Source organism: Suncus etruscus, chromosome 6, assembly GCF_024139225.1.
Source record: "Suncus etruscus isolate mSunEtr1 chromosome 6, mSunEtr1.pri.cur, whole genome shotgun sequence".
Lineage (NCBI taxonomy): Eukaryota > Metazoa > Chordata > Mammalia > Eulipotyphla > Soricidae > Suncus > Suncus etruscus.
Genome location: NC_064853.1, coordinates 12,814,551 through 12,833,121, shown reverse-complemented (window position 1 = coordinate 12,833,121; position 18,571 = coordinate 12,814,551). Strand labels below are relative to the sequence as shown.

Here is an 18,571-nt window from a genome sequence, read left to right as displayed (position 1 = left end):
CCCATGCCTCAAGTTGGTGCTATCATTTTAAGTATTCCACAGATCTATAATTGAATAATTTGACCATAAAAACATTTAAGTCAAATTAGTGGCTTATCCTTTAGGACAAACTTTAAATGGATCCTGTTTTGCTTACTAGATTCATGTTGGCCGCTGAACCATTATTTCGCCTTTGCTTCTTTTGTTCCCTCTCAATTAAAACATTTCTGTCAACCCAATGTTGTCTGATTTTTATAATTTAGGGTGTGCAAAGATAATATCTTTCACATCTCTTGAAGCTTACATCTCTGTCCTTTTACACTATGATGATCTCTCTGTTTTATGAGAATAAAACCCACGTGCAAGAATTCACACCCTCAGAAAAGTTTGTATTTTGCATTAACACTCAATAAAAGAACCATTGTTTTATATTGGGGAAAAACTTACCTGTTTGCTCACTCCAGCAGATTAGGTGAGTTTAAAGTATATTAGTTGTAAGATCAGTTGCGGGTGGCATTAGTCACTCATCAGCCCAATCTGAAGAATTAGTATGACGATATATTGTGTCTTTATTATGTTCTGAATAGGAAACTTACCCTTGGGTCTACTTTATGAAAAAATTTTGTTTTGGAAGAAGGTAGCATAAAAAAACTGAGAGGAATTGACATATACACTGTATATAATTAGATAATAAGAATTCCATACTCTAAACCAATTTCTAGAAATCCTAAAGAAGCACGTGATGTCAGTGTATAAAAAACAAATTTGGGGGCCCGGAGAGATAGCACAGAGGTGTTTGCCTTGCAAGCAGCCGATGCAGGACCAAAGATGGTTGGTTCGAATCCCGGTGTCCCATATGGTCCCCCGTGCCTGCCAGGAGCTATTTCTGAGCAGACAGCCAGGAGTAACCCCTGAGCACCGCCAGGTGTGACCCCCCCCAAAAAAAAAACAAACCAAATTTGGATGACAAATGGATAGCCTTTCAACCAAATTTACCAGTCCAAAAAAGGTTTATATGCATTCATCTTCTTCCTAAAAATTAAGTAAATTGTGAATTAAACACACATTTTCCTATTTATTCATCTCATGTGCCAAACCAGACAGAAATCACATGTAGGACATATTTCTTACTTAACAGTTTATTAGATTATTTTCAGCAAATCTGCAATTTCGATTCAAAATGAAATCTCGGGGCTGGAGCAATAGCACTACGAGTAGGGCATTTGCCTTGCATGCAGTTGACCTGGGTTCGGTCTCTGGCTTCCCATAGGTCCCTCACTTTTGTCAGGAGTAATTTCTGAGTGCAGAACCAGTTGTAACTCCTGAGCACTGCAGATGTGGCCCAAACACAAACAAACAAACAAACAAACATAAAAGGAAATAAAAGGAAAACCCTCAGAATCCTAGACAACCCTGAAAGGGATGAAATTGTTTTTTCATCAGTATGATTTGTTGATTAGGAACCCAAAGTCCAGAATGTTGGGGTTTCCTAATCCTACAGCTAATTAGTAATGGAGCCTAGGTCAAGCCCACAACACTCTTATTATCTAATTTAAGACATTTTTTTCCCCCCGCAGATAACTTTCCTTAAGCTCCCAATTTGTGCTAATTCAAATATTGGAGTATTCAAGGTATTCACTGTTTTATTGCAAATCTAAACCCAAGATTTTAAAACTATCATTATAATTCATGACATATAAATCATACAGATCATTGATGGTATATTTCAAGAGGGATAAAATGCATGGAAACAGCTTGATTTTAAAGTTACCTGTCTCATTTGGATTTATGAAGCCATCAAATTTTTCTGAATCACTCTTCAATGTGAATATTGTCTCATCTACAAGTAAAGACTGAGCTTCCAAAAGCATCATGAAATTTTTTCTACTTCCTTATTGGAAATATTCTGTCATTTACTTATATTATGATTCTTGGGCCATATAGTATTATGCTAAATATTAATGCCTTAGAAAATCAATTAAATTTCAGCTGAAGAGATAGTGTAAGATTTAAGGTTTTTGCCTTGCATGTGGCCTACCCCAGCACTGCCAGAAGCACCAACAGAAGTATGACTCCTAAGCACAGAGCCAGGACTAAACTTTGAGTACCAGTGGATGCATATCCCCCTAAAATAAAATAAAATAAAAATAAAATAAAGACAAGGGAATGAAAAAAAATGAAGTCGATAATAAAGCTAGTAATTGGTTGTGCATATTTAACCAATATAATGAACACTTTTATTTAAATTAAAAATAGTGGGTTTGGGGGCCGGATTGATTGCACAGTAGTAGGTTTGTTTGCCTTGCTTGTGGTGACTTGGAATGGACTTGGGTTCAATCCCCTGACCTCTCATATGGTCCCCTGAGCCTGCCAGGGCAATTTCTGAGCATAGAGCCAAAATAATGCCCGAGTGCTGCTGGGTGTGGCGCAACAAACAAACAAAAAAGTGAGTTTCATGATAAACAAAATATTTTACATTTTAACCATATAAAAGCAAGTGTATGAGACAATTTTTTTCCTTATAGGTAAACTTTAATGTGATATACTTCTAATACTGCAATAGTACAACATAAAATTTAATATAAAGACTTCTAATTTCCACTCTTTTTCTTGTATATTTTCCACAAACAGTTGGTATAGATGTTAATTGTGTGTTTGTGTGTTTGTTTTAGATATTCTGTTTTCCAGGTATACGTCTTTGAAGTAAGATGATTTGTCAAAAGTTTTCTGTGGCTTTCTTACTCTGGGGTAAGTTCTTTGGTTTTTGAATGTTCATATACACAGTATCCCTTAAGAAAAGCATTTTTTTTTAGTTGGCTAACAATTCCCAATTTTCAGTCGGCATTTTCATGCTCAAGATAAAGAAATGCAGAACAAATAAAAGTATAAAAGAAAGTGAGAAACCTTTCTTAACCCTTTGGAAAGTGAAAATGAAAATCATTGCTAACCTTGCAAACAATTTGATGTATATCCATTCAGAATTCAAGCACACGCACACACACACACACACACACACACCTTTTCACTCACACAGATATTTATGCCTATAGTTGCAAAATAGAAATGGTCTATGCATACTGTTTTGTTTCTTTCTTCCACTGACCAGCTTTTAAAATTTTAAACTTTTCTTTTTAAGGTTTACTATGTGCTTATTTAATGCTGTATAACACGGAAGTATTTAATAATGGTACCACAGATTTACTCATTTTTACTTTAATAAATTTTAAATTAAATTGACTGTTTTGATTAAATTTATTACTTTACAAATTTACTATATTTGATCAATTTATCATTGAAAGATATTTCTTTTTTGTTAAATAATCCTGCATAAAAATCCATAATGTTTAAATATTTGAGAAAATAATTCTGTTAGTATATTCCTAAAGAGGAATTTCTTTGCTCACTAGAATATACATCTTACAATTTGACATGTAAATTATCCAGAAGCCTTTGTATCATCTAAAATTCCAATAGGGGAATATGATAGCATTTCCAATGCAATCATCCAAAGAAACATTATCATCCTTTTAATTTTGCCCTGTAAGAGAAATAAAATACTGTATTCCATTTCAATACATAAACATATCAATATTTATATGTGGGATTTACCATGATCAAATTAGCCGTTTATATTTCTTACACACCTTTTAATCCATATATACTGGCTATATTGTGTTGGATTTATTGACCTGAAGTGAGGTTTACAAATGTCCTAAGAAACAATGTATATTTACCCTCCTGTTAGCAAAATGAAACAAATAGAACTTTCTATTTGAAAGCAATTCACTACAAAGAATTCTTTATGTATCATGGAGGCTGAGAAGTCCCCAAGATGTGCCTTTGACCAAGAGAGCCTCAGGCAAGTTGCCAAAGATCATACCAGATTGAACGTTGGCAGACTGAGACCCTAGATGACCTGATGTTCACTTTGCGTGCTGAAGAGCTAACAGTGTGATGACAGGCAGCAAGGGTTCTTTCCAACTCAGTGTTTTTTGTTTCATTTAGTATCTAAAGATTGAGCAGAGGCCACCCACTTTAAGGAACAAAATCTATTTATTCAGTTAACTACTTAAATGTTCAGTTCATCCAGAAGACATAGACACCCCTGGGATAATATTTAAATAAATATCTGACCCCCCATGGATTCAGCCAACCTATCATTAATCAGCATTAGCCCAGACAGACTAATAATCAATATATGTCCTTATAATGGATTATTTTGCAATATACTTTCTGCCTGCCTGACATTTGCTTTAAAAATAGTGCTTTCTTTAAAAGTACAGAAAATTCGTGCCGGTGAGATGGCGCTAGAGGTAAGGTGTCTGCCTTGCAAACGCTAGCCAAGGAAGGACCACAGTTTGATCCCCCGGCGTCCCATATGGTCCCCTCAAGCCAGGGGCAATTTCTGAGTGCTTAGCCAGGAGTAACCCCTGAGCATCAAACGGGGGTGGCCCCCCCAAAAAAAGTACAGAAAATTTATATCTATATGCAGATTCCCTTTTATTTCCTTAGAAATAAGATATAACACTTAAATATTTAAATTTTCTATTATAAAGTAACATTGTTAAATTGTAAATTTATATCAGATGAATTCTCTGTGTCAAGAGTAGCACGGTGTCACAATATTTAAAGCAAATTGCAGTGACAAAGTGATGGATTTGTTCTCAGGTGGAGGGAAAATGCCATTTTAAATGCTATTCTATGCTATGGTTTTAGTAGGCAGTGACAAGTATGACATATAAGGAATATGTCAATATTCCCTTTGAAAATTTCTACCTTGAACAGTACTATAAGAATCATTTTCAAAATTTAAAGTAAATTGGTTTTTTTCCCTCTCTTGGAAAGGAAATATTCTTTAGGAAAAAGAAACATACTAGTAAATGTCCCCTTACTGTCTGTAGCCCCCACCTCAACATTCCCCTTCTGCCACCCCGAAACTCTGGGTTGCTAGTCAGATAGAAAGAAAAGGCTAGGACATTTTTTTCTCTTGCAGCTATTATAAGATTTAAATTTTGGGATCTCCATGAGCCACAGCAAGTTTAAAGTGGTCACACTTGGGGCCGGATAGATAGCACAACAGATAGGGTGTTTGTCTTGCAATGTGGTAGACCCAGGTTTGATCCCCAGCATCCCATATGATCTTGTGAACCTGCCAGTAGTGATTTCTGAGTGCAGAACCAGAAGTAACCCCTGAGCATTGCCAGATGTGGCCTCAAAACCAAACCAGCAAACCAAAAAACCCTTAAAAAAAGTTAGTCACACTTGGCTAATGACTTTTCAGTGAACTATAATTACCTGCTTTGCTTTATGTTTTAACTAGTCTAGAAAAAATGTTGATGTTCTGAAACTGAAGTATTCAAATTTACATGTATTCTACATCAAGTAATTAAAGTTAGGCATTCTTTAATGTCATTTTACCTGGCACCTTTCCCTTAGCAATTACAGCCTAATCTTTTTACATTGCTCTCTTACAAATGCTGTTTGTGAATATTGTTCTCTCATACAGTAGTCATATGTATAATTTAGTACAGATTTTCAAAAGAAAAGAGGTGTTGTAAAGAATATTACATAGTAATAGAATTAATTTTTTCTTATAGTCTCTAATTTTTATTAAGTGCCACACTACTATTTCACATTGACTATTCCAAGGTTTGTAGTTTGGTCAAGTTTTATGAATCAGAAGAGCTCTTGGGATATTGTTTCATGACCACATATGGTCATATTTTTAGATGAAAATACTAAGAACTCTACTGTTTGGGGTACATTTATAAGAAACAAACTCTTTTGCAAAAGACGCATGCAAATAAAATAGATAACTTTTAATTAAACCTACTCAATAGTTGCTAAACCTGTGATGTTCGTTGTCTGCTTTTTATTTTATTTTGTGGTGTATGATTGAACACAAAGCTTCACATACTCATGACATGTATTATAGTGCTAAGTCACATTCTTGTCAACATTACTATAGTTTTTCTTCAATACTTTGAAAATTTTAGGCTAATTTCAGTCTTGCTAACTGAATCCTCCATGTCTGACTAGAAAATAGAATCCTTTTTAGCAATGTTTTTACATTTTTATGGTTTTACAAAGACAAGTCTCTTTGGTTGAGGTGTTCTAATTTTAGAAACATAATTTAGAAAGATCTGACCGTCCAGGGTCCAGGTCCCTGTTCAGGCGCCAGTTGTGAAATAAAAATATCCACGAGTGGTGAAACTGCTCCTAGGCACTGTGTTTCTAACCTGTTAGGAAGATGGGTCTGATGAAACAGGGTAGTGAGAAATAAGAATATCATGGATTCAGGAAAAGATTCATTGGAGTCAGCCTGCTTTTTACCTCATGGCCTCTCTGCCATGTGCTCTTCTATGCCCTCCAAAGTCTGCTCTGCTCTTTCTTTATTATCCAGAACCAAATCCACCAGGATGGGGAAGGTCCTGTAATCCAGGTGGGCTTTTACATATCAAAGGAAGAGGTTACTGGAGAGAGGAAGTCAGGGAAACACCTTTGTTTAAGATTTTAGCTAGGTTCACCTTACATTTAAGGAAATAAAGTTGTTGTGAAGACTTATTTTCGGTTTTAATGTTCTAACAGAATTTATCTACGTGATAACTGCATCTAGAGTGATATATCCAATACCTCCCTGGAGATTTAAATTGCTGTGCATGCCATCAAATACAAGCTTTAATTTCCTCTTACCTGCTGCAATTTCGAAGAACAGTTCAGACTTGAATGGACATTATGAGAATATTGTTGAAACTAAGATTAATTCAAGTGGTACCTACTTTTCTAACAAGTCATCTGAAATAATGTTCCATTGTTGCTTTGGAAATGAGGAAGATGAAAACTGCTCAGTTCATGCGGACAACAATGAAGGGAAGACATTTGTTTCAACAACAGATCCTCGAGTTTTTCAACAAATAGGTAAGCTTTTTGTTTTTGTTTTTGTTTTTTTGGGCCACACCTGTTTGATGCTCAGGGGTTACTCCTGGCTAAGCATTCAGAAATCGCCCCTGGCTTGGGGGGACCATATGGGATGCCGGGGGACCAAACCGCGGTCCTTCCTTGGCTAGCACTTGCAAGGCAGACACCTTACCTCTAGAGCCACCTCTCCAGCCCCAACAAATAGGTAAGCATTTTAATGTTTTAAGTATAATACTTTATGACATTGAACAAATGTTTTCAGTCTCAGAAACATGTCTATATAGATATTTTATGGATATAACTCTGGATATATATAATTTTAAATTAGCTGTTCAACTAGGAATCATCATCATTTTTCATAAATAAATTAAAATATTAAGTTCCAAATATTTCTTATCCTGTGAAAAATAAAAATGCAATAAGTTACTCCCAGATCTGCATTCAGAAATCACTCCTGGCAGGCTTGTGGGACCATGTGGGATGCCAGAGATTGAATTGTGGTTGGCCGTGTGCAAGGCAAACATCCTACCTACTGTGTTATCACTCCAGCCTCTAAACTTCAATGTATTTCTAAATAATTATCTTGGTTCATAGAAGAAAGCTTTGGCAATAGTCAAGTATTTTTTATTGTTTAACTTGAATGAATATTAAATTTTGCTATGTTTGCAACTGTCCAGCTAAATAAGAAAATTATTTCAGCTTTTGGAAAGAATAAATGAGTCAATTCCCTTTGCAGCATAAAGACGTAAAAGATGTGGAAATAAAATCCTGGACCAGTATAGCACTTCTGTATAGAATCAATCAGACTTTCTGGTCTCTGCACTATTGACATTTAGACCATAAAGTTTTTGGTAATTGAGGTTCTATTCTGTATGATGGACAAAGTGTAGCAGAATCTCTTGACTTTTCACCTATAGTCCTCATTCCAAAAAAGCATCCCCCAAATTTTTTTATAACCCATAACAGATATCCCCAGAATCTTGTCCATTGAATCCCATTAATTCTATGGAAGTAATATTCTAGTGTTGAAATTTGCTTAAAAATAATAATAAAAGCATAGATAGTCAAACCAGAATCTTAAACAAGTTAGCCAGTATCTCCATTGTGTCTGTAATTACTTAATTTTTTCTTCACTTTATTTAAAGAAAATGTGTCACATAGTTGACATAGTTGAACATAATACATCTGTTTCAAGATAAGTGATTGCAAAGTTATTATTTAAAAATATAGAAAGGAAAATAAAAAAGAAAAAGGAAGAAAAGAAGAAAATATTTTAAAAAAGGAAGAAAATAGTACAGTAGCAAGAACATTTGTGAAAATTATTGTATCTCCAATAAAGTCATTAATGCAATGGCAGAAGGCTTGGTAAGCTCTGTTGTTAGCTGTAAATTATGTTAAATTGATGTGTTCCTATAGGGATGACAGCCTCAAGCAAAAAAAATTTGTCCAGAAATTCAAAGCACTATTACTGATACTGCTACTTTAAGGGGAATATACGCAGGTGCCAGACTTCCAGGGAAAAGGAAGATGTGTGTGTGTGTGTGTGTGTGTGTGTGTGTGTGTGTGTGTGTGTGTGTGTTTTCGGGCCACACCCATTTGATGCTCAGGGCTTACTCCTGGCTAAGCACTCAGAAATTGCCCCTGGCTTGGGGGACCATATGGGACACCGGGGGATGGAACCATGGTCCTTCCTTGGCTAGCGCTTGCAAGGCAGACACCTGACCTCTAGCGCCACCTCACCAGTCCCGTGTGTGTGTGTGTGTGTGTGTGTGTGTGTGTGTGTGTGTGTATGCCCATACTCACTTTATAAAGCCCTGGTGATATCAGCCCAAATATATTGATGTACCTGAAGTTTGGTCATATTGGTGTCCTTAAAGAGAATCGCAGAGGGGTGCTGAGGCAGAGCCATAGGCAAAACAGAAATTCTGGGTGATGGACGCAGCAGGCATGGCTTTAGCAAGGTGAGGGGTTGACCTGCCCGTCCTCCCATGATTGTCAGCTTTCTTCTGCATGGCCAGTTTATCCGTGATTTTTGATGGCTTGGTTTACATCTTTTCTGAGAATGGAGTAAGACCCTGGAGTTGGCCCAGTGAGAACATGGCAAATTCCTTTGTGAGCATGCTTACAGCTGACAGGCTTCCTGGAAGAAGGAAGATATGGATGGAGGGTGCCTGCACTTGCTCCAAAATCCCTCATGATTAGCTCCCAAACTGGTATACTGAAGTTTGGTGTCCTGATGAAAATCATAGAGGGGTGCTGATGCAGGACCAGAGGCAAAACAGTGATTCTGATTGATGGATGCAGCAGGTGGGGCTTTGGCAGGGTGGGGGTATAGCTACTTATTTTTAAGTGAAGAACATTTTTAGTTTTCAATTGGTAAGGGAACTTAATTTATATATAAGTAATTATTAAATATTTTAAGAATAAATTTGAGAAGTCGGGGTCTTTGTGTTGAACCTTCAAACTATAAAAACTGTTGATTTATTTTTAAATAGAGGAATGATTATGGTGTTGAACATTTTAACCCTATAGATAAATAAATGCTAATAAATAGCTACTTCCAAATGAGTTGCAGTTTTCATAACTTGAAACTACTAGGTTATGTAGTAGTTACTGAATATTTCAGTTATTCTGCTAAGGAAGTTATTTGTGTTCCAGAGATCAATAGAGTTGCCATGAATACTGTACAGCTAGTACTATCTTCAAAATTGGTAAAGTTTATAGTGTCAAAATTTTATGTTTTAGTGTTGTATGAAAAATTTGTGACGTTTTTCATTTATTGCTATGCCTGCTTAAAATAATTCATATCACCTTGGGGCCAGAGTGCTAGCATAACAGGAAAGGTTCTTGCTTTGAATGTGGCTGACTGGTAGTTTAATCTCCAGCACTGCGAGTAAGCTCAGATCACTGCCTAGTGTGACCCCAAAACCAAAGAATAAAATAAATAAGAAAAATAAAATAAAAATAAATATATATAAAATAAAAAAAATAAATAAGAAAAAAATTATTCATCACTAATGGTTTTTTATCATTACCAGGTGCTTCAGTGTGCAGTGGAGCAAAATTGCACCCATTGTATGGGAGGGTTGTGAGGTTACAATACAAAAGACTTGAGAGATGGCATCATCTTCAGATGTGACTCCTTTCTTCTCTCACTCACTCTTCTTTCATGACTGTAGATGCAGAAACACTGTTTTTGCATATACCTTCGTATTTAATGTTCTCTTGCCTTTGGGAAAGTGAGCATGAACTGACTAGAGAAATCTTCTCATCTTTTGTAACAAAAGTGGTTCCAGATTTTTTAAAAAAAATGAACAGAAAAAGCAGCCACCAAACTTCCATTCTTTTACTTTCCCCCCAAACCAGACTTAGAGCCAAAGGGTCTAAATTACTCAGGCAAACACATACCACGAGTTAGGGTTTTACTTTCTCTCTAGAGTTGGCAATGGAAGTTTTATTAGAACACTGGCAAATTTAATTTAGTCCTGCTTTTTCACTGGGCAGCTCTGAATGTTTTTCAGATTCAATGTAGTTTATTTTTAATTCAGGTGCAAACTGGAACGTACAGTGCTGGATGCAAGAGGACTTGAAATTATTCATTTGTTCTGTGGCGTCATCAGTTAAGAATCCTTTCAAGAACCATGACCTTGAGGTCCATCTTTTATATGTTCTGTGAGTACCAAATAAATTTATGACGACATTTCAATGACACATTGCATTTTTAAAGCCAGAGTTTCCATACTTAGAAATGGGTTATAAAATCTCTCCTATCCTTTTGTTTCTATTTGGATTTATATACATTTATAAGAGACAATAAATAAATACGTGATGCATTTTAATAGGCATTTAATATATTTGTACACACATATATGTATATATATGTACACATACATATATATGTACATATATATATATATATATATATAGTTAAATGCCACTTTTCTCCAATAGACTTCTTTCTTTTTCTTCCAGTTGTTCAGTTTACAAGACACTGCAGATATAAATGGGTGTGTATTCTGAGAGAAGCCTGTACTGTAAAGAGGCTTGATCTGGTTGTATCTGAGAATGTAGGTGGAAGAGAAATCTTGGTCATGGGAATTTGCTTCAGGAACCCCAGCGAAGAATTTATGCTGGGGTATACTGAAAGCCAAACAGGACTGATCCAAAATCCCCTTTCCTCCAGCAGCCTCATAGTTTCTTTTTAGCACCCCCTATAGGTATAAAGTAGTAGGAAACCTGGAAGACCATCATCTGGTTCAACCTCTAGGAAAAGCAATATGGAGGTAGAACTCTCCAAAAAACTAAGGATAGAATTCCTCACTTCCACCGCCCCTCACATAAATTATGTTCAGGAAACTTATTAGAAATTTGTAAATAATACCGAAACTCTTTATGTAAAATAATTAAGGGAAGAAATTAGTTAACGCATACATAAAAGCACAGACAAGCATCCTAAGCAGGAAGAAAACATGTATAACTGCTATCACCTTCATTTTTGTACTGCTTAAGAGGGAGTAGTTGATAGTTAATCTTGAGTGTAGATCATTACACTATTTATTTTTGTGGGCTTTTGAGGGGGGAGCATGCCTGGCAATTCTCAGAGTTTACTCCCAGTTCTGCATCCAGTAACTACTCTTGGTGAAACCCAGAGGCCCATATTCATATGAATACCAGGTATTGAAAAAGGCTGCCCACTTGCAAAGTAAATGTACAACCTATTGTGCTATCACTTTGGCTCCAAAGGACAAATTATTTTTTTAATTGTTATTTTCTTTTACTTTGGTCCTCATTTCTACCTCCAAGTCTGTTCACTGGATGCTTCCTGTCTATTTGCTATTCTCATCAAGGCAGATTTTCTGAGAGGGTATATTCAAGTGGGAAGTTCATGTTCTAACTATCAGTGTTTAGTCTTACCTACCATTACATTTTCCACATGCTGGGCAGTGAGAAAACTTAGACAAATGTCCATAACCGAGAGGATTGAGCTCTTCATTTTGAGATGCCCAAGAAGCATAGTAGAAATAGCAGACTTTAGAATATGGGTAAGGTGGAGGAATAGCAGGTATCCAGAGTGAATAAAGGATGGGAAAGAATCAGATCATTTATTGTCTGTAGAAAATGACTGAGTAGGGAGAAAAAGTCTAAGAGATGGAAAAGGAGATCCATTGAAGGAAGATGACAGAATGAGAACTATTGAGTAGGAAAGTTCCAGAAAAAGCACAAATTGAACATTGATCTAAAATGAAGGTGACTCAGTTCAACTTCTGAGTATTGAGAGAAGGGATGAAGATCAATTTTAGATTTGGGGTATAATGTTTTATTTGCCCTAAAATATCTCTTCACCCTAAACATTTTAATTATATCATTTTAATGTAATGAACATATGCTTTCTTTATTTAAAATATAACTACTTGTTTTTATTTTGAATTAGTATCTAAAACTATTATGACAGGAAAACCTCTTACAGCTAAGGAACATTTTCTTATTTATCCTCTGTTTTATTCTTTATTCTATTGGCTACTATGTCCATTTTATAAATAGACTCTTTTCTTTTAAATTCTATTTTTTGGTGTGTTTTAGGAACACATCTGGAAATGCTCAGGGTTTACTCCTGGCTTTGCACTCAGAAATCACTCCTGGCAGCCTCAGGGGGCTACATAGGGTGCCGGGTATTAAACCCAGGTTAGCTGTGTTCAAGACAGAGCCTTAGCCACTGTGCTCACTCTGGCCCTTTAAATGATATATAATTTTTGGTGCTCATCCTGTGAGCTGTATCTCCAAATTACTTTAATAAGACTATTTTTTAATCAGGTGGAAGACCTAGATAGTATAAAAGATTGGTTTGCATTAATAACTGGCTAAACTTCCATTGAGGAAAACTCTATAGTGAAAAAAATCTATAGCAAAAATTTTTTTGGGGGGCCACACCCATCGGTGCTCAGGGGTCACTCCTGGCTGTCTGCTCAGAAATAGCTCCTGGCAGGCACGGGGAACCATATGGGACACCGGGATTCGAACCAACCACCTTTGATCCTGGATCGGCTTGCAAGGCAAACGCCGCTGTGCTATCTCTCCGGTCCCTATAGCAAAATTTTTAATCAAAATCACTTTCTTTGAACATTAGGGACTTCACAAAAGAAACGGCTCAGATGCTTTCATGTGTAAATAATTCCACATTTAGAAGGAACCAAAATCGAATGTCCATAAGGGATTTAAAGTTCTTTGAAATATGTTCCTCCTAGGAGAACATTATTTGAGTTCAGTTATTAATATTTGTCTGAGAAACTAAAGGAGAGAGTATCATCTTGGAACTGTTTTTTTAGACAGTTTATCTTACTCCTGGGAAAGACATCCCCCCATTTTTTTTGTAAATTACCCACGTACCCACTATGCTTACCAGGCATGGCAGTGAGTGTATAATAGTGGAAAACTTCTCAGCCCTTTTCACCTGCAACAGCTGAGACAGAGAACATGAGAACACATTTGGGAAATTCTGTGTTGTACTAAAATAAAGGCACCATAAAAACAAAGTCTAGAAAAATTATCTTGGAATAAACATGTAACTAAAAATTAGCTAACAGAGCATGCTTTTGGCATACTATTGTGGTTACTGAAAATGAAATTCCAGTACTCAAACTTTTGTATCTTACTTCTGAGTTTAAAACTGGACAAATCTGAAATTTGTGAAGAAGACCGCAGTAGAGTAAGATTTTTAAAAACTATTTTTACTTTAAATTTTACTCAAACGAAATGTGGTATTGAATAACTATATGTGTTATTAGGACAAAGCATTTATTGCCTAAAATTTTAAAAATATCATTAGAAATTCTTAAGGTATTTTAGATCTTTGAAAGTCTTAAATTCTTAAGTTATTTTAACCCAATTTTTATTCAAATTTTGATGATCATAATCTTTATACTTCAAAGTTCTCAAAATTGTTGAGTATACTTGAGTATTTTTATAAATAATAAATATAAATATAAATAACTTCAAACCCAAATTTTGTTCAAATGTTTGATGATCATAATCCTTATACTTCAAAGTTCTCAAAATTGTTAAGTATACTTGAGTATTTTTTTATGAATAATAAAACATTTTAAGTCTTGAAAAGTAAAATCTTTTACTCTGACTTTGACTTGTAACATGGCTGGTGAATTCCAAATTTCATACAAACTTGGAAAACTTCTGTTCTTATAAGTATGAAAACATTGTAATACTGAAAGATAAAAGGAAAGATGTGATTCTTTAATTTGCTGATTCCTTGATTTGAAGAAATAGAACCATACATAGTTGAGACATATTAATGAAGAGTATATCTTATTTGCTGTTTTGTTCTACTTTGGCCTTAATACTTGGATGTTTTCCAGTGAAAGCATTATATCCTTCAAAACATGTTTCTGACATCAAAAAGCACAATTTATCCCATTTTTTCATGCCCCTTTGCTTTTATTTTAATATTTGAAAACAACCAATTGTCAGACATGGCATTTTAGTTTTGCATGCTATTGGTATTATTAAATATCAAATAAATTTCAATACTCAGTTATTATACCTTTAATTCAAATGATACATTATGTAGTCTGTTATTATATTTATAAAATTATACATAATATATCTTATATCATATGAATTAATATATAACAAAATATATAATACATTAATTATATAAGATAAAATACTATATGTAAATAATATATTATAGTATATAATCTATATTATATTATGATCATTACATAGTATTCAGTTATATATAGATTATACATCATATATATGGGATACATATGAATTTAAATTTAATCAATGAATTATAATTCAATCTGGATCATTTAAAAAACTTTATTGTAATACCATAACTCACCATGTTGTTCATAATACAGTTATTCCAGGCATTAAGTGTTCAAACACCAATCCCACTGCCAGTGAGACCTTCCTTTCACCAGCGCCACCAATTTTTCACCTACCATCATAGTCTGTCACCTTACAGACATGAGCAAATTTGCTTCATATTATTTGTTACAACACACAAGCAAATAGGATTATTAAAAGTCAGATCAAACAAGGGTCCATTTTAAATAATTGCTGTATCTCCCTAGGGTATCTTGAGAGTTAAGGTCTAAGGATTTACTGGCCTGTGGTTAATGCTCATTGATTTTTTTTTGTGTTACTATTTATGTCACTAAACTTGGTAGATTTCTATGTAACTTTCCCATCAGATTTCCTTTGATACTACTAGGCTGATGCTTCGATGAAATTTCGAGGTATCCAAGATCTATAGATCTGAAACAAATTTAATGGCATGGCAGTTTGATAAGGTTAAGTTGTGAAGCTGGGCCATTTCTGTTGGAGGGTGTAGGTATGGCACTGGGCTGCTGCAGTTCATATGGGAAGAGGAATTTAACCCTGCCCCACCATTCTGAGAATGGCACAGAGGCATAAACGACAGAAGCATTAACCTTGTTCCAACTACCAATGGAGTATCAATGGCCATTATTTCCTTTTGTAGTTTGGTAGAGGAGCTGGGAAGATTTGGGGGAGGAAGGCCTGGATTAATTTGTAAATCTGGTATGAAGTATACATTAAGGGGATTTTTTGTTGGTAATGGTTCTTTGCTTTTTCTAATGGATATCCCAGTGTTTCAGTACAATGTATTGAAAAAGTATCTTTCTTCACAGAATTTTATTAATACTTTTGTAGAAAAACAGCTGTTCACAAAGCTACTGATTTCTATTATCCTGTTTCATGACTTCCTTTTATTTTTATCTTTGCACTAATATTTTGCTTGAGTTTACTACTAAAGCTTCTAGTTTTAGTATGTTGGTGACTGCTTTAGGATTTATAAAATAGGTTTTTAACTTGTAGTTAACTGATATTATACCTCAAAATTAAATTGTACCATTTTTGTATGTTAAGCCAACATCGTGCTTGCATATAATCCTGTAATATATAATCCTGTATTATATAATCCTCCTCTTTCCCAACCTTAGTGCTGCTGCTGTGTTATACCATTTATGCTACAAATTCCACACTACATGAGTATATTTTTTTATTTCTTTATTTATTTGTTTAATTGGGGGGGTGCACACCTGGCAGTACTCAGAGGTTACTCCTGGCTCTGCTCTCAGAAATTGCTGCTGGCAGGCTTGGAAGACCATATGGGATGCCAGGGATCGAACTAGAGTTGGCAATGTGCAAGGCAAACACCCTACTGCTGTGCTATCGCTCTGACCCCTATGACTATTTTTTAATTAAAATATTTATTTAAGAACCATGATTACAAACATGTTTGTAATTGGCTTTCAGTCATAATAACAAAAGAACATCCCTTCACCAGTGAAATCTTTCCATCACCTATATCCTCTATCTCCATTCTTCCCTACCCCCTGCCTGTTTTGAGACAGGCATTTTATTTCTTTCACTCACTACCATTGTCATGATAGATGTTGGTGTAGTTATTTCTCTAACTGCACTCACCACTCTTTATGGTAAGCTTCATATCATGGGCTAGTCCTCTCAAACCTCATCTCTATTGTTCTTGGGTATTAATTACCATACTTTCTTTTATTTTTCTTAAATCCCACAGATGAGTGAGACTATTCTATGACTACATGGCTATTTTTAATACTTCGAGTAATAAGTTTGTAAGGGCCCTTTTAGTTCAACTTCGTTTGGAAGTAGAACACAATTCTCTCTGCTCTCATTTTCTTTCTTTTTTTTTTTATTCCCTCCCCCCCGCCCCCTGCTCTCATTTTCTTTATTGTCTAAAAGACTTTCTTTGGCAATTTTATAACGAAGTTGGACAATGATATTCTATATTTTGGTATGCCCTCTACATTTAAAAGATAATTTATTGAATATAAGGTTTTAGGATCACAAATTTTCCCCCTTTCAAACCTGCATGATTGCTTCTGTCTCTTTTTGCTTCTATTTTTTCTAATAGCTAATCTGCATTAACCTTGTTTCTGTTGCTCCAAGAACTCCAGAAGTCCTGGAAGTCAAGTATGCAAAATAATTTACCTAAACGTGTATCTTGTGTTTTATATTTCAAATCCTAGTACTTTCACATCTGTGTTAACATTTGCTCCTTTTTTCCGGAAAAGGCTGGAAGTTCTAGGTGATGTACCTCTGGACTCTCAGAAAGGCATTTTTCAGAGAGTTCAGTGCCTAGGCAGTACTCAGGAAGGTTGTGAATGCCACATGCCAGTGCCAGCAGCCAAGCGCAACAACACTCTTCTTATGTATTTGAAAATCAAGTCTGCTGGAGTGACTTTTCAGTCACCACTAATGTCAGTTCAACCCCTAACTGTTGGTAAGTTGTGTATAAGTTGTGTATAATGTAAACACCAGACACACAAACATACTCTTTTCTAACATGACACTGTTGCTATTCAGTGACCAGTCCTGCCCCAATGGAGCCCGGGAATGTGTAGAGCAGCTTCTGGAAGGATCCACAGCCTCTCTGCAATTGCAGCTGGAATTTTTTCTGGATTGCAATTTGATAAATTTTCTTTCCTGGTTGACAGAACTTTGTTGATTAATCTCAGAAATTCGAGTTTAAAAGTTTGTTTTCTTTAAATCCTGCATCTGTTAAATGTCTATGTACTCTTGGGTGATCACTTTTTCACATCGTAGATACCATTATGAAAACAACTAGAAACATTTTTCCCTGAATTGATTTCTTTATTGACTTTATTATAGTGGCTCCTGATCTAGGATCTGGGGGAAATGGTGAGGGAGGCAAAGTTGGTCCCTCACATCAGGGACAAATGAAAAGTAGGAAGAGACAGCCATTCAAAATTTAAACAAGGGGCTGGAGAGAATAGAGTGGGTAGGACATTTACCTGGTCTGGGGCTAGAGTTCAATTTCTGGTATCTCATAGATATGGTCCCTTGAACACCTCCAGTAGTGATCTCTATGTACAGGGTCAGAAATAAGCCCTAAATATCATAGAATGCTGAATATTTTTAGGTATCTGCAAATGTTAATTTTCAGTAATTTCCCAATACAGTTTTAGGAATTGATATGAATTGATAAGTTTATTTTACAATTTCATTGGAAGTTCCTGAAATTATTGTATGCAAACTATTTACAGGCATCATTGATTTTCAAATCACTAGAACTGTTTTTTTAGGTTCTGACACAATTTTCTTTATATATTTTTTTGTTTTATTGTGCCATACTTGACTGTGCTCAGGATTTACAATGTGTCTGTGCTAAGTGAACACGATTGGCTGACTATAGAGGGTGCTAGGATCAAATCTGTATAGCTGTATGCCAGGCAAGCACCCTACCTGTTGTACTATTTGTATAATCCAAATATTATCTGTATTTATTTATTTGGTTTGGGGCCATGCAGTGATATTCAGGGTTTATTCCTGGTTCTTGACCTGGGATCACTCCTTTGGGGGGGACCATATGGGAGGTTGAGGATTGAATTTGGGTTGGCCGCTTGCGAAGCAAACTTCTGATTTCTGGCTTCTATTATTTGTTTTTAAAACTAATCCTGTCAGGTGAGTTTGGGGAAGCATTCAGAGCCAAAATTCAATTGAAATGATTTTTCTTTTATTATTTTATTTTTTGTGAGGATGGGAGTACACCCAGTGTGCTTTTTGCTCAGGGATCACTACTGATAGGACTTGGGGAACCATGTGGGACGTTAGGGATTGAACCTATGTT

General features: G+C 35.4%; 1 protein-coding gene across 1 annotated transcript in view; it reads left to right on the top strand.

Annotated features, from left to right (window-relative positions):
• The window catches only part of LEPR (leptin receptor), a 93,201-nt gene that overhangs the window by 32,183 nt on the left and 42,447 nt on the right, over positions 1-18,571 (top strand). The window contains exons 4-6 of the mRNA XM_049775456.1: positions 6,568-6,897; positions 10,446-10,569; positions 16,995-17,203. Coding sequence (XP_049631413.1) covers positions 6,568-6,897; positions 10,446-10,569; positions 16,995-17,203 — 663 coding nt within the window. The remainder of the gene's footprint in view (positions 1-6,567; positions 6,898-10,445; positions 10,570-16,994; positions 17,204-18,571) is intronic.